General features: G+C 44.1%; 1 protein-coding gene and 1 long non-coding RNA gene across 6 annotated transcripts in view; one reads left to right on the forward strand and one right to left on the reverse strand.

The window, feature by feature from the left end:
* Window positions 1-19011, forward strand: part of LOC120510917 — a 31362-nt gene extending 12351 nt beyond the window's left edge. For 4 of the 5 annotated variants that reach the window (XM_039727282.1, XM_039727284.1, XM_039727285.1 and 1 more), the window contains exons 3-9: window positions 5782-5943; window positions 8461-8647; window positions 9444-9598; window positions 10870-10896; window positions 12319-12437; window positions 16250-16369; window positions 16874-19011. In XM_039727282.1, the coding sequence (XP_039583216.1) occupies window positions 5782-5943; window positions 8461-8647; window positions 9444-9598; window positions 10870-10896; window positions 12319-12437; window positions 16250-16346 (747 nt within the window). In that variant the 3' untranslated portion in view covers window positions 16347-16369; window positions 16874-19011. Of the gene's footprint in view, window positions 1-5781; window positions 5944-8460; window positions 8648-9443; window positions 9599-10869; window positions 10897-12318; window positions 12438-16249; window positions 16375-16873 lie in introns of all 5 variants that reach the window. The other variant, XM_039727283.1, reaches the window with a different exon arrangement.
* Window positions 1878-16243, reverse strand: LOC120510918. The gene is made up of 3 exons (XR_005629622.1): window positions 12533-16243; window positions 10999-11145; window positions 1878-5068 (listed from the first exon to the last, which is right to left on the reverse strand). It is a non-coding gene; the product is annotated as an uncharacterized LOC120510918 (long non-coding RNA).
* Window positions 19012-22515: the final 3504 nt, after the last annotated feature.

Genomic DNA, 22515 nt, shown 5'->3' on the forward strand with positions numbered 1-22515 from the left:
GCCTCAGTTTACCATAGCAAAGCATTTAAATAAACAAGAGAATAAATTAGAAAGAAGCTGAAGAGGAAATTAAGCTTTGGTGGTTTATCTCCCCTCCTTTTTAATATCCTCACTGGCTGAGTGCTAAAGCCCTGTGCCCTAGAGCACTTTTCTTTGTTTTCTGAGCTGTGTAAATACAGCTGTGACCTAGATGCTGGGGAAGTTTGCCCCTCTTCACAGCACACCCCCAGGCTGATGTATCTCAAGAGCAGCACTCCTCAAACTGCTGGGATGCCAGGTAGCACTGAAGTTGGCTGAGACGAGAAATGCCCATGGGCTGCTGCACAGCCCTGCAGCAGCTGCTGCTCTGTGTGCCTCAGAGCAGCAGGACAGCCTCTGGCAGATGCAGAGTCCTCTGCCCTCACCAAGCTTATAGCAGGCTGACCTGTCCTCACTGTCATACACCAGAATCCTGTTCAGAAGTGAGGTCCAGATGATCACCTGACTGTACAGCTGACAGATGCATCTCAGTTCATCCGATCTGAGGCTTTGCTCCAGGCTTTCACATTTGCCTGTAACCTGTCCAAGACACAAAATGGTACTTAGAAACCAACCTCTGCTATGGCCTGTTGTCTTATGAGGGACTAAGATATCCCTGGAAATGAATCACTGTTGCCTGAAAGAAAGCAGGCCAGCACAGCGTATTCCTACCCTCCTTGGCAAGAACATGGCAAACCAAATTGCTCCATCAAATAAATTCCTGCTGCATTACATTAATTTTGATAAAAATGCAAAAGTGCTTACACTGGCTTATAGTTAATGCTCAGTGAGAGCATTATTTAGTTATAGGTGACACCATCTTCCTCAGTTCTATTGATGGCTTTGGGAACATTCAAGTAACAGAAGAGCAGTTGAGTTTCCCTAGCAGTGCCAACTGTGCTTACTGGCTCACCACAGCCAAACAAGGATTCAGTCTCTGGATGAAGTTGTCCCTTGATGTCCTCCTGACCATCCCTCACTGCTGAGGCCACTTCCAAGAGAACAGGAAGGAAAATGCTGAAAAACAGAGACTGGAAATGACCAAATGTTTTGACCACTTGGATTCAGTTGGTGAATGGCTTTGGCTGAAAATATACATCAAATCATTTCAGTGCAGCATTTTTAGACAAATCTTTCTGATCTTTTGTTTTGAAATCTTGTTATTTTGAAATTTGCCTACATTTTGAAAGATGAAAGAAAATGGAAGCTGTCAAACAACAAGAGAAACAACTTTGAAGCCTAAATAAAAGCATTTCCTTTTAAGCTTGAAGTTTGAAGATACGTAGCTTTTGATGCTTTTGCTTTACAAACACTTCCTCATGCTCTATAAAGTTTACATTTAAAGTCAGCCTAGCCCATACTCCTAGAAGAAAAAGGATGGGAGCACTGTCATCATTAAGCGAAAAAAATCATTATTCACGCGGTGCTATTTATCCTGGGCCAAAGCAGTCCAAATGTTTCTCTACAGAGTGGTACAGTTCAGGGGAAGGATAGGGCTACCTGTGATGGTCAGGCCCGTTGCCTGTGCGTGCTGCTCAGGGGAAATCAGAAGATATCAGCAAGCACAGCCCCTCCTGGACAGCAGGGTGGAGCCGTCAGAAATACACAGCACGATCCTTCTCTTTCCTGTTATTCACAAGCCTTTCGGTGCTGTCAGCTACCAGTGACAAATGCTTCCCGCTCAGCCTGTGGTGTCACTAATTGGTTGCTCTGGGCCCGGGATGGGAGGGCTGAAATTACGTTGTTCCCTGTCGGGTGACCGTGCTGCCTGCACCAGCCATGCTCGCAGTGAGGGATGTATGTTGAAATTACGTTGTTCCCTGTCGGGTCCCTGCAGTGACCGTGCTGCCTGCACCAGCCATGCTCGCAGTGAGGGATGTATGGCAGGATGGAGCCTAGTATAACCCAAAACTATGCAAAAGAAAAGTGAAGAGCATTGTGTGAAGCACAGAAACCCAAGGTAATACAAGATACATCACTGAGAATTTTTCTGAACAAAGAAAAGCTTCCCCTGCAAACTGCCCATCATCTTCAGCTCGTGCTGCCAGGTCCAGCTCAGGACAGTTCTCCATTGAGCCCAATTGCAGAAAAGCACATCGCATGCATCCAAGTAACAGATAATGGCTGAAATGAGGCTGGGCAAAGTGCTGACCAGATGATCAGACATGCAGATTTTGATTATACATCAGCTGGACAAGAGACTTGAAAGCAACTCTCACTCTTGCAGCTCCCACTGGACTTCAAATCTTTGTAGTGATCAGGTGCTGCAGTGAGCACAATATTCCCCAGAGACAAGAGGACAGGCTCCCACCTCTGTGAGCTGTGTAGCCACAGAGGAAAAGATGTGATTTGCCAATCAAAATATTGACTAGAGGGCTCTAGATAAGCCAGAGTTCCCAGTGCAGATGCTGATCCTGTATTTTTAAGCTTCCTAAGAAATGTGTGGGCCAGCACAACTGTTATGGTTTATTGCCAGGGACACACATACTGAAAACCTGTGCCCAAAACTTAGTCAGGTGAGCACTGACAAGGGCAGAGATCCCTCTTTGGTTACACAGGTGTACAGTCAATGTAGTGCATCTTAACTCCTCAGGGTCAAAAAACCATAATGTGAGTAAGTCAGCATAGCATAACTGGGAGCCTTTAACTCTGTTCCATCCAGATGAGGGTCTGGCTCAGTCTCATGCCTAAAAGCAAAATCTGGCACATATTTATACATTATATTCTTACTTTCCTAGAGAAGCTTTAACCATGTGAGTCATAAATTGTGTCTTTATGATCCTCCACATCTTCACCTTACAGAAAAGTAGACAAGATATTTTTCCTTCTTCATGGGCTTCATCATCTCAAAAATAGGCACACAGCTTTTGTTCCAACACTATTTGACAATTACCGTGTGGAGAGTAGGACAAATTTCCATCATGAAGCTTCAGCTGGGAGGACAGAGAATGGAAGAGACATCCTGGAAAATGTTTGCAGTTTTCTTGTGGTTGCTGACTCTTCAGTACTTGTATGAAACTGTCTCAGATGCTGAGAGGAAAATATTTAGACCAGAACATGACAGACCAGAGTCTATGCTGCACTTGGCATCACAAAAAGATAGCTAGGGGTCTTTAAGTATTTCCAGTCTATGAAAAAACAAAGTCTTTGAAGGGTTCCTAGAGACGCTCTCTCTGTGCAATTGTTTTGGGGACAACCAGCTAAATTACACAAATATTCTCTATGGAGCACTTGCCAAATCTGAGCAATTCTACTCTTAACCAGACCTGTGGCAGGGTGAAGCACACCCCTAGAAGTTTTTACCATTGCATTCTGACCACAGAGGAGGCTGGCAGAAATGTGCAAGCACTGGAGGCTCTACCTGATTTTTTCTTTCTGAGATCACTTCAATCAAATGCAGATTAATTTGTTATTAGGTAGCCCAAACTGCCCCAAGCAGCCTCTGAAGGCTGGCTGTGAAACAGGGATCTTCAGCCTATTGAGTCCAGTCTGGTTTAGGTCCTCTACAGGGGTAGATCCACCTTGCCCCAAGACCTGGAGCAACTACTCTACAACTTTTCCCTCTCATTTTCTGGGCACTTGTATTTACTCTCAGGAGTTAGAGATTCTCTCTAACTTTTGCTAAAAACCAGGTTTTTTTCCATGCTCGTCCCAAATACACCTTTGCTTTCCAGAGCCTTCAGCCCTAGATACAGAGCACAGAAAACCAAGCCTTCTTCTCTCCTCCCCCTGCCCATTTTGCCCTACAAACCCAGCAGCCACAGACATGAAGCAGAACTGTACAACATTAAGCACAGGACAAATATGGAGCAAAAAGAGGGTCTCTAAGTAGAAGAGGTCACAGTCAAATGTTTCATTCTTTTTCTCCAATCTAAGTTAGAGCCAAATGTTTTACTTTATCCCATTCTCCAAGACCTCGTCTCTCCCTTGTAGCCTCCCCTTGTGTTTCCACAGCTATAATGGGTTGGATTTGGCTCAGTGTCTCCTTAGGGCAGTACAGACATGCCAGCAGTCATGCAGTAGCATACTAGCAGGAAGGGGAGTTGCTAGGTCACTAGTTCCAAAAAGAGGGTAGAGTGTGGAAGAAAGCCTATATTTTCAGGGGTAATAAGGAACTTCTGACTATCTGTTGGAAGAGTGTACAAAAAATGGCTGTTCATCTTGCGACAACTCAAAATGGCCAAATTTTCAGAAGCTGATACCCATGTACTTTCTGAAAATTATGCTTCTCAACTGGGCACCCCCAAATCCTTAGCTGCTTTCAGGTATATTGATTATAGTGCTTTGATTCAAGCTTTTCCCACCACATACAACATATGTTTTGTTCTCCCTTTGAGTCCTGGGGCTGTGCCCCTACCCATTGCACAGCCACAGTAAATACTCTGTTTTATGGCTGAGTAACTTTTGTCTTGCCACCACTTCTTGCAGGCTCTGCCTGAGAGGAAGATAAAAGTCATGAAATGAATGACTGCTTGACTTGGAGTCAACAATCTCTGTCCCAACTTCAGACACAAAAGCATCTGGATTTAATAATACCTGTTTATAAATAATGTTGTATCATCATTTGTTTAAAAAAGAGTAAATCCTAATGTTGATTATTTTTGAACACACCATGAGCTTTCTGACATAATGAAAAGACAGGAAGAGTCCCAGGGCTGGCATTTCCCCAAAAATGTAGATTGTTGTGGGAAAGGAGACAGAGTAAGCTTCCTGCTTTTGTAGAGGGAACTTATTTTTTGAAGTAAGATAAACTTAGAGCACTGCTTTTGTAAAGATCGAGGCTTATTTTACTCACTGATATCACACGCACATCAGCAGGCAGCGCCAAGGTGGAAGTGAGTCCCTGCATGTGTTTGTTAGCAGCACGTTTGACACAGTCTGATCACGGCACAGGGGAGGACACTCGCTGTGCATGGGGAGGTCTTGGCACCAGAAATGGTGAGGTGCAGAGCAGGAGGCTGGGAAGCATCATAGCTTTTCTTCTGCCATAGGATTACTCTCTGTTTCCAGCGTTGCCCTTGGTTGAGCAGCAGTGAGACTCTGCCAGGTCCTGGGTGAAGAGAAATCGGTGGTAGAGATTATCCTTCCACAGCCAGACAGCAAAGTTGCTCCTGCAAACTTTCTTCAGGCATCTCTTTAAGACAGAGAAAGTAGCAGCAGGGATGTAAGCTGGGATCTACTAAAGACTAGTGGAAAGATGTTCTTTCACTTTGGCAGCTTGATTTAAGTATGTTTCTCTCACAGACATACCTGTGACGAGGGCCAGAGTACAGCAAAGTGTACCCTCGAGTTGGTCACAAGTCAGCAAATCAATGCAACCTACAGATACATGCCTTTGGGTAGGAGCTAAGCCCAGCTTCAGTACATATAAGTGTGACTTGTACTGAGGATTGTGGGCTAAGAGGGCCTCAGCCATCCACTACATACAGTTGTACCATATTTTTTTGTAAGCTTCTGGTGCCAGTCAAAGACAAAAATTAGCCTGGGAGGTGGGACTAGAAACAGGCTGTCATGAGGTTTTCCTCTGCATCAGCCTGTGAGCAGTCAGAAGACTCCCTCTGACAGTGGAAATTGCTGAGTAATCCAGAAAAGAGCTTCAGCAAGTGATGTTGTAGCTCAAATCTGTGGTAAGACCAAAGCCCCTTGCAAGAGCAAGCCTGACTTTATCACAGGACATGACTTTAAGGAGTAGACAGGGCTCTCAACTCCTAGTAAGAATTGCTCTCTTGTTACTCCATGGTCCAAGATGCATTGTCATTGCAGGTGAACCAAAGTAACAGCAAAGCCCTGGGATCTGGTCTGGGATATCTAGAACACATCTGCCAACTGATTGAGAAGATTGGGCAGCTTCAGGAGCACAACTTGCGTCTCCAAAAACAAGTGTGCAGCTTGCAGAAAGAGCAGAAGATGAATCAGATAAAAGAGGTAAGCAGACACCATAGAATCTTCCATTGAGTAATACATCTTAAATAATAAACTCAAGGCCCAAAGAGAACGTTCTGTGTGCGGGAAGATGACAATTTACCACATCCAACACCCATCTGAGCTGGGTAGGGAGGCCTCACCCACCACAGTGGGTTTAGTTTCCTGAGGCTGCGCTTGAGTTTCTGTTCTTATTCAGTTTTGTTTCCCAAATGCTTGCTTCTTTCGAGTTAAAAAGCACCCTTCTCACCTCATGAAATGGCCTGCTCTAAGTCACTAACTTCTTTTTCGCTACACTAAACTTCCCAAGAACACATCCCCTCTCCTCAATGCTGTCAAAACAAAATCCACAGAGCTCCATAGTAAGCTCCATTGAATTATAAGATCTTTCATTTCCTTCTGGTTTCAAGCTGTCAAAATCCCAGAATTTTTCACAAAACAGACACAAGGGGAAAGAGAAGCAGCGATACCATTACCCAGCTCCATGCTTTCTTTGACTTCCTGTACTCCTGAGCTGCCAGATGAAGAATCTCTGACATGAAACCATTTCAGTGTTCCCATTTGTCATTTTTATCAGCCATAGCTAGATGGAAAATCTCACTGAAATTTGCAAATAATTTCAGGGTCGTCCTAGCATTTCCATCAACATTTTTTAGCCCCTGCATACTTCATTGAGCTCTACCCCACCTCTTCTTCAGTCATCATGCCAGATTTCCATCTTTTTCCCTCCCCTGCCTTTTTGTTTGTTTTAACACTCCCCAAAGGAACAGAAAGGGTTTATCACACTCAGCTATTTCTTCCCAGCTGTGCTGTGGTGAGTCTTTTACTCTCCTGATAGTGTCATTGTTCCCCTGGTGCTGCTCTCCCACCTGCTGGGACTGGATCTGTAGTAGGTGACTGACTCCTCCTCAGAGCCAAAGCCAAGTTCTGAGTCAGGTTGCAGAGCAGAGTAGCTTGCCATTTCCATGTACCCATCTCTCACACTCAGAGGAATGCAGCCTCCTACATAGAGCTGGGAATTGTTAACACATTTCCCGAAGCTTTACAGCTGTGAGTCATTGCTAAAAGTAACTCTTCCAAGCTGCAAAATCATCTGGTGTACATGCCCCCTCCCCAGCTCCCACTGAAATAAAAGGCACTGTGCTTTCATTTAAATATTTGAAACTTTGATCTTTTTGGTACTTCTGAAGGTCTCTCAGCAGTGTCTTCTCAGATGCATTTGTCTCATACTGTTCAGTGGGGAGTTGGATCCTCAGATGTAACATTCAGTGCTTGCAGCGTGGTCTAAAAAACCAGACACTCTTGGGTATCCTGTGGTGCCTGGATCTCCTATATTTGAGCAGCTCCCCATCATTTTGTTCCTCAGTCATAGCCCCTCTGAATAGAAGAGGAGCACTGCTACCCCTATTTGCCATGAAACATGAAGATTGCCATCCACAATTTGGAGGGCATCCAAAGACTCCTTTACAAACCATGTTCACTCTCCATGTAGACTATAAGCATGAAAGGTTTCCATGTCCCAGACATGGCTAGGGAAGACACAACCCCCAAAACATGGGGTTAACATGGTATTAAGAGCTGGTCACGAGGATTGCAGATAACCAATCCTCGCAATGCTGTTCTTGAGAGATGCACAGACATCACCACTGAAATGATGGCTTTGATCCTGGGACACAAAGAGAGCATTGCTGCTCCACATCCTTTCTTTACAGGGAAATCTGTAATACCATGGGCCAAAAGCAGCATGTTTCATCAGATTTGCTAGGCATCTCCCAAAGGTATTAATGATGCAAAGTGCCATGCTGCTGTGACAACATATTCAGATGAGAAGTGACATTGAAACTGTCAGTTGCTTGGGGGTCTCCAATGGTGCTAGATTGGTGTTGGCCTGTTCTGGTTCCAACACTAGTAAAAGGCTTGGTTCCCTTTCTGCTTCAGCTGGATAAAGCTCTCCTTCCTTCCTATCCTATTAAACTCTTCTGTAATATGGTTGTGCAAGGGAGAAGATCTCCTCTTCCTCACCCCACCAGCAACAGCAGAAGTACACTGACTGAAATACCACATACAGTCCATCTGGCTGGTAACACACAAGAAAACTGTGGCATCCCATCAATAAAAATACAAGATATTGTTGTCTGTGCATGCTCCAAAACAAATAACATCTTAAAATATGAGTCATTGTTATAACTGATCTGTTTATTTACACTAGTGCCTTAGCTGAGCAGCTCTCTGTTTAGAAACTCATATTCAATTCCTTCTGGGAAACAAACTGAAAAGACACTGAGTATCAGGCAATTTAAGTTAATGCTAATGAAGCCATGAAAGCTGTGTATTACTAACTACAGGCTGTTCAGCATTTTAGAGAATTAAATAATTTGTCTGGGTTCTGGTAGGTCCTTGGACAAGGATGGACATCCCTGGGCTGGAATGTTTACAATTTCTCTCTGTAGTGTCACACCACCCATTACCTTGGGTTGCTGCAGCCTGAGAGCCTGCATATTTTCTTTTTGTCTGGTACAGGAATACATTCTGCAACATTGCTCCTGTGGAGCTGCCAGTATCTTCCTTAACTCATATCAAGACATGAAAACAAATTTTGCTGGGAGGAGCAGACCTCACAGCCTCTTGGTTCAGACTGGAAACTCTTCTGATCTTTCCATCATCCCAGAAATAGGAGTGAACAGCGAGAAGCTGAGCAGCTGCAATGGTGAGTTCAAATACCTCTAACGTGCCCTCCTGTTTGCCACCACTTGGTCAAACAAGCTGACCAGCCACTTTCTTTTCCCAAGGAAAGACAGTTGGGAACAGAGCAAGGTTTTAGTAGAACTAAACCCTAGCTGAAATCCAAGAGAAGCAATTAAAAATGCTCTGTCTGTACTTAGGATTTTAACACTGGCTGCTTCATGTGTGTGAATCGGGGGTTTTTGTTTTGTAGCTGTAAAGATTAGGACAAGTGAATTATAAAATAGGTCTTTTGGAAAATTAGCATGCCTGAATGGGACCATTAGTGGAGCTCCCTCCACCCAGGCAAGGATTTGGTCTAAGATGGAAAACCTTATGCCTGTTGTTAGTCTTCTACCCTCTCAAGTAGGCACAGAATCCATTCCTGGAGGGTGACTTATTCTACAGACCAAGTGGAAATAAGCCTCAGCTGCTAAGCTTGGATCCAGAGACCAACTTTTCCACAAGGCTGAGAAACACTGGGCTCAGCCTCCTGATGATAAAACCAGATGAAAAGTCTGTTAGATGTGAACCAGCTCACTAAATGAGCCTGATCAGTTTAGTTCAAACCTTGGATTTCAGCTTATTTCTAATACCTGGTGAAACACAGAACAACTTCGTTTCAGAATTGAGTCAGAACCTTTGGGATCACACAGGATCTTATCCCGTCTTAAAGTCCTTAGGGTTCTCATCCCATCTGAAGTCATAACTTGCTGCCAGCACTGCCCAGAGGCCATCCTAGCAGGACACTGCTAAGAATAAGTCCTTGCATTTCATTGCAGGAAGTGAGAGATATCTGGAATCAGGAAAGAGCCAGCCGATGATGGGGCTCAGGAAGTCATCAAACAATAGGAACAACAAGGAGAATGAGTTCAGAGAAGTTGGGAGTATGGCTGAGGGACAGGCCTTTCTGTCAAAGGACCCTGCAGTAAGAAAGGTGAGTGATTAGCTTGGAACCTGACTCTGAGTGGGACCCATGGGAGAAGCAGAGAGAAGTTCTGCTCAGGCAGATCAGAGTGAGATGCCAGGAGAGCAAGCCAACCTTGTCAGCTACCAAGTGGAACTGGGCCAGGGAGGGTCAGGGGGGGTCTGTGTCTCTCTGCTCCCACCCTTAAATGAAGAAGGACTATATCTTTATGCCAAGAAAGGCACTAATGGATCACTGGTGCAGGGGAGAGGAGGACTGCAGACAGCAGCATGAGGTTTAGTCCTCACCAACTCCAAATAACTTACTGTGCGGACTCAGTCATAAGTATCTCCACTACTGATGCTAGTGAGATTAATCAAGTATTCATTACCACTAACTAAAATTTTAGTGGATCAATCCTTAGCTGGCCACACTTATTACCAGACTGGCAGCATATCAATGTAATTAGCTCCAGTCCTCAAAAGCATGTTCCAGGGAATGTGTTTCAGCAAATCTGTGTTACTAAAGTCCAAGGGAGTGAGGACGAATGCTTTCCTCTCCCTTTCTTTCCCATTGTTTGTGTCTGCCTCAGCACTTTCATGTTCCGGTGGGGTTAAGAAGTGCTGAAATGCCAGAGCAGAGACTCTAATCAGAGTATTCCCAGCCCTGCAAACAGGAAAGAGGAAGGAGTGGGTCTCTCACGGGAAAGACCTCATGAAATTTCCACCCTTAAGTTGCAGATAGGTCACAAACTCTTCAATGAACTTCAGAACCCAAATTAAGGCTGAGGCCTGAAAGGTGCTCTATGCTCTGCCTTGTGTCCAGCCAGCTTCTGGAGGATTTTAAGCATGTGGGAAGTTCTGATGACTTCAAGGACCACAGAACCAAGATCTCTTTAAACTGAATCCTCATCCTCTCTTGTTAAACCACACCTTAGTATTGTCACTTAGTATTGCATTTTGTACCCTGAACATGAAAGGCACCATTTATTCCCACAGTGCAGATATTGTATGGGTATTCTGTACTGTATGGGAATTCTGTCTGTTACACTTACCCCCAGGCTACTAGGTACTATACACATTAACTGGCAGCTTAAATACAAAAGAGAGGTGAGAGGTGGAAGGAGAAAGAAGGGATTATCACACATGTGAGGGATTGAGTCTAAAAAGAAATAAAGAACTCGACCAAGACTATGAGTACATTCCAGTGCAGAGCTGAGAACAGAGCCTAATCTGTTGCAAACGCTGGGAGATGGTCTCGCTGTCTTGTTATTTATCAGTGTATTTCCCTTTTGTTCTTAGGCTCTGGACGTCAGCAAGAACATCTCGGTACGTACTGCCTTTGCAGAATATATTTAACTTGTGTCTACATTATCAGTGAGTAAGCCCGTGTAGTGCACACCATTGCATGAACAATAGAGGTTTACTCACCCCCGAAGTTTACTCTCATGGACTACAGGAGCATCAGCTGCTCAGGCTTTCTTCGGTATCAGCAGTGCTTGCTTGTCTGAAACATCACCAGCACAACGAGGGACTAACTGCTGAGGCCTCAAAACCCTTCCACAGCACACATTAATCCTAGCAGTAAACACAGAGGTTTGCTGTTTCCTTGAGTAAACAGTCTGGCTTACATGCAATTAACTCAATAGCACTGAATCAGGTGTTGCAGTTCTCAGCTGAGCCATGGCCTCATCTGAAGTTTTGCACTGAAAACTTTGCAGATTCCCAAGAAGAACTATTGCAATAGGCATTGCTGGGGCTGGTAAGTGTGCCTGGGCAGCTGCCAGGTTGTGCTCTCAAGGTGGCCACAACTCCTGTATGGTGCACAGCAGCACCAGCACACACTGAGGAGGAACCTCGGGACAGGGCAGAACAATGTCAGGAACGTGACAATGATTTGAGAAATTCACTAAAATGGGAATAATTTCCCTCTGTTAAGCTAGTTCTGGGATATGATAATTTTTGTTCTGTTCCCCAGGTTTTCCAGTCATCACTTTAGGACATTTAAAACAATATTGGAAAAAAAAATATTTTTTTGTATTCATAGCTCCATTTAGTTCACGAGTCCAGATAAACCCAGCCTGGAGAGACCAAAGATTAGAGATGGCCTCCTGAGACTCCCTGACCTCCTGATAATCTCTATTAGCATTTCAAATATAAGGCCAATAGCTGTGGCTTGCTGAGTGACAGGGAAACAAAGGCTTGATCTCTTCTAATTCGTGTTCCACAAAAGCTACCACCTTAAAACAGGCTGATACCAATGCACCTGACCTAATAGAAAGGATAAGAGAGTAAAACTGCTTTTTTGGTTTTTGTTGTAAAGGCCCCCTGCATGCATGTGAGTAGGTAGGAAACCAAACCAATCTTCTGCTTTAGCACAGCCTAACAATAGGGTAAAACGTGCCCTTAGGCAGCTACTCAGTGAGGGCACCTCCCTCTCTGAAATCCTAAATCAGAAGGAACAGCGGAGTCCTAGGTAGAGAAATGTTACCAAACAAAATATGAAAAAGATGGCATTACTCAGAGTTCATCAATCTTGTCTCCTTGTCCTGTACAGGTACAGGCTAGCCACTGGGCATCACTGCAGTGTTAAAATTGTTTTGTGGGCCCTGACTCCTATCTGTCTGAAATAAAGAAACTTCCCTCTTCCCACCACCCTGGAGTATCCCAAAGAATAATGTGTTGACCAGATGAAGTCTGCCAGCTACTTGCCTCTGGTCTTTTAAGTTGTGGTTTCTTTTTGCTCCCTAGGGTGAGAGCCATGCTTGGAGGAGAATGAGAGATCTTATGAGGAAGACACGGTTGACAAACCAGAACAAGCTGGGGCTGTCCTCTGCTGCTCTGAAGAGGTCCTGCCCACAGCTGTATAGGTGAGCGAATGCTGTGGGAGATTTTCCCTTACTGTTGGGAGGAGGTGGTAGAAGCTTTACCTCTGGTTGTTGCTGCAGAGAAGACCATTCCTTACCTTATTTCTGTTGCATATGCTGGTCCTGGCTAGCAGTAGTGTTTGCTTCCTTAGTGCCCAGATGCTCCAGGATCCCAGCTGGATGTTACCTGTGTGAGAATCATGGAAACATTAGGGTCCCTAAAATAAGGCACTTCTCCCCAGCAGGGCAAGGGGATGATGACAATTAGCCAGAGCCATTCTATAGCCTAGTTATTTGTCTTTCTTCTCCCTCCTAAGCATGGCAGTCAGCATTAATGTTCTCTTTTGCCCGCTTCCCCACCTTTCATCTAGTGGAACAGACCTTATTGTACCTGATGTGTGTTGGGATGGGACAGTCAGGATCAGCTGGATAGTTTTGTCAGAGGACGAAGAGATGAAGTTTGCTGAATGTATGCTGATGGGTGGGACCTGTTTGTTGATGTAGATGAACATTTGGGTCAAGTATGAGGTCTTATTTCTATTAAGGAAGGGATCCATGCTGCTCCCTTGGGCAAGTTTGTCTACCAGGCTGGTTGTAGCCTGGCCTCTTAAACTGTGCTGTGCATGTCCATCTGACAGTTCTGCCAGCTGTCCCTTGCACAGATATTCCCTGTGCACTTGCCAAGTCCTCCCAGCTAGTCTGGTGAATTTGGAGTGTTTGTGTATATAATCAGGTAACAGGAAGAGCCTGGGTATCTTAGTCACCAAAGCTGGAGCATTACGTGGAGCTGTGCACCTCCCTGAATGTTTTTTCAGCTGGGGTCTCTGTAACCTTCAGCGGAACAGCTCAAATGTGCTTAAGTCCCCCTCCAGTTTTAGAGGGGGTGATGGTGGGGAAACAGCAGTTGTTTAAGCACTCAGGAATGTCCTATTGTTATCCTTAAGACAGCCTGTACCTACCTTACAAAATGCATAAGGGAACTGGAAATCTTATAATTACAGCTGGGGAAAAAAAAAAATCCTCTGTAATACATGGAGTGATTTTTCCAGCTGGGAAAAGGTTGGTTGGAGCCCAAGCACACGTAACAGGAGAGCTTCCTCCTATTGTTTGGGAAACTGAAAGAAACACAAAGCAGAAAGAGATCAAACAGTTCCATCTAAAATAGATGGTGAACCAGCTGGGGAAAAAATACAAACTCCTGTGAACCTTCCCTCTAAACCTGAATAGAACCAGAAATTTTATTTGGGTTTCAGAAAAGTTTTTTCTGCTTGCCCCATCTCCACAGCACAGAGGACAGCACCAGCAGTCCCTACATAAGAATTGAAGACTAGGTCATCAGCTGCCTAAATTCATATATTTCCAATGAAGGGTCAGCCCTTATTAGGGCTCCTAGCAGAAATTCTAGCTCCCTAGAAATTAGTCTCCTAGAATGGACAACTACTGCTATCATGGAAATACTGTACAATGAGATGCCAAATGGACAGTTTTTTGCCTGGCTGTATGCAGGCATCTTCAGAGCTCTTGTACACTGATTTTTGCAGGCTGTTTTCAGTAGCTGATGAATGGCCTTTTCTTCTACTTTCTTCTCCCGTATATCTACATAAAACCCATCCCTCTACTCATGCCCCTTATCTCCCTCTATTTCCTTTTCTCCTTCATTTTAGCTCTTATTCCCCAGCCCTATCTGTATTTGATCTTGCTTTTTTTACCCCAAACCCAGCAATAGCAGTGTACAAACCCTGTCCTTTTCAGTGATGTGTGGAAAAGGTGGCCACGGTGTTCACGTGGCAGTTTGGATATGCAGTTGCCCTCAGGCTCCTGTGAAGTAAAAAGTTAGGCTTAGTGGATCAATAACAGACCAGCAAATGCTGCTGGAGAGTAAGAGAGACCCTTCCTGTGGCAGTACCAGAATGGTAAAGCAATAAAGTCTCACTCACCTGCAAATCTTGGCAAAGCAAACCTTGAAGCCCTGATACTGTCAGCATTTAAAGCCACTGTCTTTGTTATAATTTATTAAACATGTTTGTCCTGGCTGCTGGTCCTGTTTGTACATGCAGACATATGTAGTTGGCCGGCTTTTGCTTACCTGGGCTTTTTTGGACTCCAGGTCTTGCACTGGAACAGGCTGGAGCCTGGTGCCCTGTATTAACATAAGTTCTGAAGGAGTCAGAGATTTGTTGCTTTTGACACCCAGTCCCACTTGAGTCATTTGGGCAATTAGAGAAAGTCTCTTTGTTTTTGTAACTAGGTCGAAACAAATCCCCTTTCATGCTCCTACTCTGTGTATGATGAATGATCTGCTGCAGGGTGGTTGTTTTGTTTTTCTTTTCTGTCTCTCTCTTTTTTTTTTTTAAACATCCACAGAAGAATTCTCATAGCAGAGAGAGCTTGGTTCTTTTAGCAGGAGAGAGGGGAGGCCTGCCAAAGTAAACATACTGGCACAAGACTCAGTGGTTTGTCATACATTGTTTCAAATAGGCTCAGGTTTTCATTTCATTTTCTTTTTCTTGCTAATACATTTGCTCCTGCAAAGCAGCATCTATTCTGTGCAAAGGACCAGAACAGACTGATGACTGACTTCATTTTGGTTTTGTGAACTTAAGCAGCACAAGGTCCTCCACTTTCCAGAGCAGGATCTAACGTAGGCAATCCCCTCCTGACATTCCAGAGCAGATACACCCACCTGGGTATCTATGGGAGCTGTAGCTTTAATGCAGATGCATGGGCACAAGCTAACCTCAAATACAGTATTTTTCATGGTAAAGATGATGGTTTCAGTTTGAAGCCACCAGAAGCTTGCTGCTATATGATGCCTAGTTAGTGTGAAGTAAGCTAGCAAGGACAGTGCAGTTCTAACATTACAAGACCCCTTCTTCAACACTGTGTAGTAAAGGTTGAAAAGGGCACAAGAACCTCAGATCTGAGTGATGCTCTTCACCTGGAAGATTAATACTAAGGTATTCTCAATCCTGTGCTCCGGGTTGAGAAACCACCAAAGAATTAAAGAACATCAAGGCAGAAGATTGACTGGTCCATTGTAAAAGAGCTAAGAGCAGAACAGAACATAAAAATGTACAATATTTTAAAAAACCCCACAATATAGTAGTTCACAAAATAAAGATTCTGCACCACATTAGTCAGGACTTTGAGTTGAAAATTTTTAAAATTGAATATTTGAAGTAAATAGCTATTAGCTATTTATTTTCTGTAAATAACTTTCGAATATTCCTTTAAAAACCCCAAAAACAAATGACAACTTTGTTTTCTTAAACAGAACCTATTTTAAAGATGTGTCTAGAAAGTGTTTCAAAAGGTTTGTCTGTCATAAGTCCTGGAGGCCTGAGCTAAGTAATTTCAAACAAACAGGATGTATTATACTTGTTTCAATCATATGTAATAAATAACATACAAAAAATTAAGCTGGAGACAGTCCACAGGAACTAGCACAGTATTGCTCTTCAAAACACTTCATTTCCTTACTATTTTAGGCCAGAAATTTTAAATTCTGCATGATGTTCAGCCACATGTCTATCCCCTGTCTTCCAGCTAGGCAGAAATTACTGGCTACTCTGAACAAAATTATATTTGTGTCCATCCATTACAATGTGACTCCCTGCCAAGTGCTGCATCTTGTCGCTCTTTTTTTGAATGCTGCCACAAATATGTGGACAGCATCTGTTAGGGAATTTCACACTGGAGAGGGGGAAGCTGCATTGGGTATAGCTTAAATACATATGCACAGCATATTAATGTTAATAACACAGCCATGCACTCTGGCCACTGTCAACTTCACTTGTATTTTTCCATTTGTTAAGGCCAGATATTATGTCTTCAGAGCTGAGGAAAACTGAGAGAAACTCCATGATTGTTCTGGGACAAAATACAAAGAATGAAAACTTATGGCCTTTCTGATAACCTGAGTCAAATGGAGCAAGGTAAAGTAAGTAAAGCAGCATGCGTTTCTTTGTGGGTTGGGGTTTTTCACCTCTTCTTGGCACAAAAATGAGGCAGTCCTGTTCCTTCATCCAGATACACTCCAGCTTGCAAAGACAGAAATAAGTCCAGTTTTTGAAGTTCAAATTATGTGGATTGATGTCTACTGAGAACTAGCCCATATATCTTAATTTTAATAGTCCTCCAGCTTTTGGCTTCCTGTATTTTTTTTAACCCACAATTTAAAGGCAACTATAGTCATACAGGCTACATTACACAGCCTTTTTTACAAAACATAAAAGGCACTAGATTCATTTATCTGCAGTCAGTCAAAAGACTTCCAAATAATAAGACAATGAGACATCTTGGGAAAGAGACAATCTGTCCCTAACAAAGACTAAAAGAAACTGGCCTCAGCTTCATCTGCCACCTTCCCAGCTCAGCCCACAGGCTAAATATAGAGAAACTCTCTCTAATCCCATATTCACTGCATGTTTCTGTTTCAGAAAGTCAAGGCAAGAACACCAAAGGACACAAAATCAAGAATCCCGGGGTTACTCTGTGCAATCTACATCCTGCAATTGTCAAAAGAGCAACTCTGAATTGAGTGTTGGAAGGGAAAGAGGGAAGGGGGATGTTGAGAAGGGTTTGTGGGCAGATACATGCTCAACTATGTATGGCTTTGCTCCCGAATCTGAAATGTACTTTAAAAAGTCAAGCCACAGATGAAAATTGCTGTTAGCATCTTGGCAACACAAGCAACAGGGACTTTTAAGATTTGGAAATTCTTCCTCTTTTCTGGGTTGGGAACAGAACTACCTGAAACACCAAAGCTTTTAAACTATCGTTACTTTCTGGGGACGTCTCCAGCTGAAATAAGCATTAGCTTTATGGAACATAGCATCATCTGGAGGAGTGCCAGAGACTCATTGCACAGGGCAGAGGTGGCTGTTAAAAGGACAGCCTCGTCCCTCTGGGAACCTGAGTTGCAGTCTCTGTCCCTAGCACAGTTCCTCCCTTCAGAGCTACCTATAGCCAGCTGTGCCATTTCACTGGAATCCAACAGGAAAACAAAATATGTAAAGCTAAGGTCATTCCTGAATCCACTACTAGCTTCCTGTCCCGTGGGCCTGCTCCTTCTGCAGAGGTCCCTGGACTCTGGTGCTGCACTGCACAGAAGTTGGCATTGTACACACTCATTGTAAAGACCAGAGTAAGCAGCACTGCAGGAATCAGCCTTTCGAGAGACTGGAGGGGCATCCAGGGCAGCCTCTGCCCCAGCCATTGTGTAATCAATCTTGTTCTCTTTTTTTGATGGGGGACAGGACACCAGGCTTGAATTCATACTTTTAAGTCCCATTGAAGTGCTCTGTTTGTGCAGGTGGGAGCCTGAGGCTGTAGGTGGAGCAGTCATGCTGCTGTATGGCTCCGCCTGCCCTCTCTCTACTAGGAAAACTTGAGAAGGAGAGGAAGGCTACAAGGAAGGCTACAAATACATCCTTTATAAACTGGTGCTCTTTTGGGATACACTAACAACTGTGAAACACCATGACTGTGTGTGGTGGCTGCCTTATTGCCACATGTCCACTGCTTCCTGACTCAAGGACCAGGCAGTGCATGCTTCTGAACGCCCCATAGTTGCAGAGGTCTCTGCAGACTTAGCTCTTATTGGTACTAGCAAAATAATTAATACACATGGGGTAAAGGTTTAAGTAAAATAACATTGCCTCTTGATAAAGGATTGTTCTACCCCATAAATTATAATATAATTACAAGTCAAGCAATTGCTGATTAAAAATCCCTCCCCAACCCCAACTTGCCTGAGAACCAAGATTTGACAAGCTGGCAGGAATGATCAGCTTCAGCAGGCTTAGTTTTTCCATAACAGATGCTTCTTCCTTGCTCATCCCACATCAGCTGCAACCATCCTAGTCCTCCAAACCAGAACAGGATCTTTGCAGGGATGAGTGAGGGCAGGGTTCAAGTACTCAGAAGGATTGCTACTGTTGTTACTTAGCATCTCAATAAACCCCCACAAACATAATGACCAAACCCCACAACCCAAACCCAAATTACCATTAAAAAGAAAAAAAAGGCTGTGCTGACTCAAGGTTAGCACCCTAAAGTAGGTGCTGTGTTTAATGTTTCAGCTGTAGCTGCAGCTGCAGGACTTGGTTATTCACTGTATATCTTGCTAGCTTCATCCAAAGCTAGAAAGATGTATGACTTGATTATTCTGTGAATATTCTGTATATATCTCCATAAATACAGGGGACAAAAATCCTGCATTAACTTACATCCCTCATTATCCCTCCAGCTTTTTTACGGTGACTGTACAGAATGTGAATCAGTGCAAACTGAATTTACAGTGTTTTAAGACATAGCATTGTGAACAGGTATTTTCTACAACCCTCTCTATTCATGGTATAAGTTTGTTGGGTGTTTTATGTTTGTTGTTTTTTGGTTTTTTTAAAACTAAGATAAACTAGCACTCTTCTTTATTATAGCATTATGTTAAATGTGTTCATGTATTTTCCAGAAATAAATGTATTTATAATGTGTAACATACTGTATAGTTCTCCACTCCAGGATCCATTGTAATCCAAGCATAAGAAATTTAATAAAAGTATCACTATTATGGTAATTGTTTTCAGATATTTTATTAATGAACACCTGGCTGGTAGTATAGCAACTGCCACACCTTTAGGGTATCAGGTGAGCATAGCTAGTCAAGAAAGGAATTGTTACCTCCAAGGTTTTAAAGATCTTCTTTAGCTTTGGCAAAGAAGCAAGTTTACTCTTTGGAAGCAGGTGCTGTTCTCAAAGATCTAGAGGGTGAGGAGAGCTTTTTGAAAGTTCAGGTATGACAAAACACATGTGTTATTTTGAGCAGCCTTGTATTAGGTGCTGTTGCTGGACTTTGCTTCCACAGACAGGCAGCACACGCAGCATTTCCAAGAAGAATCAATGAAGGCACTGGGACAAAGTATGCTGCTGCTCAGCACAGGGGTTCCTTTCTGAAAATTGGAATTCAGTAGCAGCACTACACAACACCCTCAAATGACAGATCCCAGCTGGCCTCTGAGCTGCTCTTCCTCAGCCTTGATTCCCAGCCAGCAGCACCCTCCTGGAGAGATTCCTTTCCCCTGCAGGTGTCTAAGGCACTGTGTACAGCACCCCAAACAGCTTGAACTGGACTGCATAACCAGGTGATACAGCGTGAAGATAAAGAGGGCGCTGGTGTAAGAAGTCACACACAGGCATTCGAAAGAAAGTCAAGGTGAAAAGTCAATGAGACTTAAGTAAAGAGAGGCCTAGAAAGCAAGTTCATCAGAAGTGTCTCTGTGAAGGTAAAAGGAAATAACACACTTTCTGCAGAAGCAAATATTGTACTACAGGAGCCACTAACACCCCAGTGGCATTGGAGAACAGGCAGTGAACACGGCCAGTGCAACAGAGGAGGAAACCTCCAGGATGCCTTTCACCCTCTACCAGTGCTTCAGAAGAACAACTCCCATCTCACTGCTCCTTACAGCCTTCTTGCCAGCTGAGGACCAAGTAGCAAGCCTTAAACACAGAAGGCTCCCCAGAGTGGATAGGGAAATTAAGTTGATTCCTTTGCTCACCCACCTCGACTTAGCACTGCACATACCCTAATAAGCATCATACCAGCATCCTACACACAACCATGCACCAAAAGACACAGTCCCTGCAAGGGACTCTATGCAATTCCCACAGGATACACACCCAGAGGTCCCTACCACTTATCTGTCAAGATAAAGCATTGTAGATAAACTCTTGGTAGTTTAGGAAATCATTGTACCCAGTCTCCAGTTCAATCCCTGAACTTGCAGGAACTCATGTAGACAGAATATGGCTGGGAGACACAATGCACACATTCACCTGCTGACCCTGCAGAGAGGCACAAGTCCCCAGCAAGTTGGTGGCTCCTATGTCCAAACCTTTTTTCATGGAGTTTTCTGCACAGCAGTAAGTCCCCTTTCCTAGCCCCCAAAATGACTATAGGAGCAGCCACCTGAAAGGAATGGCACTCATCAGCACAATGGCTCCTATCTTACCAGGGCACCTGAGCAGTGCCTGCTCATGAAGAACCTTTTGCTCAGCAGCATCTGCTCCTTCAAGCCCAACCTGCATAAGGTAATTGTGATCCTAGGGGAAAGCCACACCAGTCAGGACAGCCAGAGCAGCAGTAGGTACAGCCCCAGCAGAATCCCTCAGGCCACTCACCCACTCAAAGACATAACAGCCTGCATAAGAGACCAATACTTTCCTGGAGCTCTCTGGAGTCCCAGATACCAAGAATCCACAGCTGGAGTCATTCTGCAGAACATGTGCCTTCCCTTCAGTATCTAGGGAAAGGGGGCACAGCAGCAGAGGCTTCAGAGTCCCACATTGCAGATCAGACCTGCTACAATCCATCCTTTCTGTAGGAAATAGGGACCTAGACAGTATTAGGGTCTGGACCAGCAGTGAGAGAATCCAGCAGCCAAGACATCTAGACCCAGGCACAGCACTTCACCAAGTCCTTGACTGCTGTGTCATATAAACAGCCCCCTGATTATGCAAGATGCACAGAACTTCAGTGAAGTTCAACAGCACTTCACATCACAACCTGTTCCTTTCCTCTCATTCCGTGCGCCTCTGCATTTGGACAAAGATATGGCTAAAAATGCATCTTGATATTATCTCACCCCAAGTAGTCAGCACAAATGAAGCATTCCCTTCCCAGCCTGGAGGTAAGGTGAGCTGCAAGCTTTTTTGGCCACAAGTCAGCAGGGTAGGATCAGTAAAAACACTGATATGAGCCCCCAGAACCAAAGCCAGGGGACCAAGAAACACCCAGAGGAGCACAGCCCCTGATCTAGCAGCCCTAGACCACCCTACAACACCCATCCTGCTCTCTTGCTAGGCTCTTAGCCTAGTCCTTTTAAATTGTGGAGCCAGCTGGGACCAGAAATCCCTGAAGTGCCCAGCTGGACCCAGCCCAGCAGTTAAACATCTTCCATTGCCCTCACGTGAACTCAGCAGAGTCTGCTTGCACTCTTTGAAGGAAACCAAAGGGCAAGATTTAAGCTCATATCAAGAGATGGGTCTGTATTCATAAACCTCAGAAAAGTGCATCTCTGTCCCAGCTTGGAAGCCATTCCCCAGAGACTCTCTTAAGTTCTGGGTTTCTCTCTTCTCTGTGGTTTTCTCTTTTTCTCCTCTAGGAGCCCTTGAAGAACTCAGACTCTCAATGTCTCATCCCCTTTTCTGACATCTTCATTTTGCCTCAGCCAGCAAGTCCTTTCTTGTCTATTGTCAAGTCTGGAGACCTTTCTAGCCTTGTCAGATTGATATTTTATACTCTCCTCTCTTGTGAGGCCAGTCACCCCTAGGGAGAGAGACTGAGGCTGTTGCTGTGCAATTGCTGAGGAAAACACAGTTGCATGTCCTTTGGCAAATCACATGCAGTGTGAACTTTACTGATAACATCAGAAAGTTTTCAGGAACAATGAAGGATGGCTCACACCACTGAGGGCTGGTGCAATCAATAGGGAAGAACAGAAAACCCAAATGTCACTGAAGTACTTGGAAGATTCTCCTGTGACAGTGAATATCTGTGAGTGCTTCAGTAGGACAGTGTGCCCCTACAATGATTTCCTTAACAGTTAACACTAGGTAAAACAAAAACTTATGTGAGTACATTACAGATTTCCTAAACTCTGTTGGCATTTGCAGTTGTTTGAGAAAAGGTGTGACTTCAATGAATAATTAATACCAATAAAAGTTTCATAACACATGGCAATCTAACAAATGATTGACTAGTAAACATTGACTGACTCAGCCATGTGACCCAGAACCTGCTCTTGAGCTAACACAGACCTTCAGCATATAAACTGAGATTCTGACAGCCAGAGTCACTCCCTCCTGGGCCACAGATGAAAATGGAGCTCCTGGGAGGAGCCACTGTTGTCCTCCTGGTTTGCATTGCTTGCCTGCTCTCCTTTGCAGCATGGAAAGGAAGGTCTGGGAAGGGGAAGATGCCTCCAGGACCAGCTCCCCTTCCCATTCTAGGTAACCTGCTGCAGATGAAAACAAGTAACATGACCAAAACCCTCCAGAAGGTAAGGCCACTTCTTCTTCT

The sequence above is a fragment of the Passer montanus genome, unplaced genomic scaffold (genome assembly GCF_014805655.1).
Source record: "Passer montanus isolate IOZ18808 unplaced genomic scaffold, ASM1480565v1 scaffold61, whole genome shotgun sequence".
In the NCBI taxonomy this organism is placed as follows: domain Eukaryota; kingdom Metazoa; phylum Chordata; class Aves; order Passeriformes; family Passeridae; genus Passer; species Passer montanus.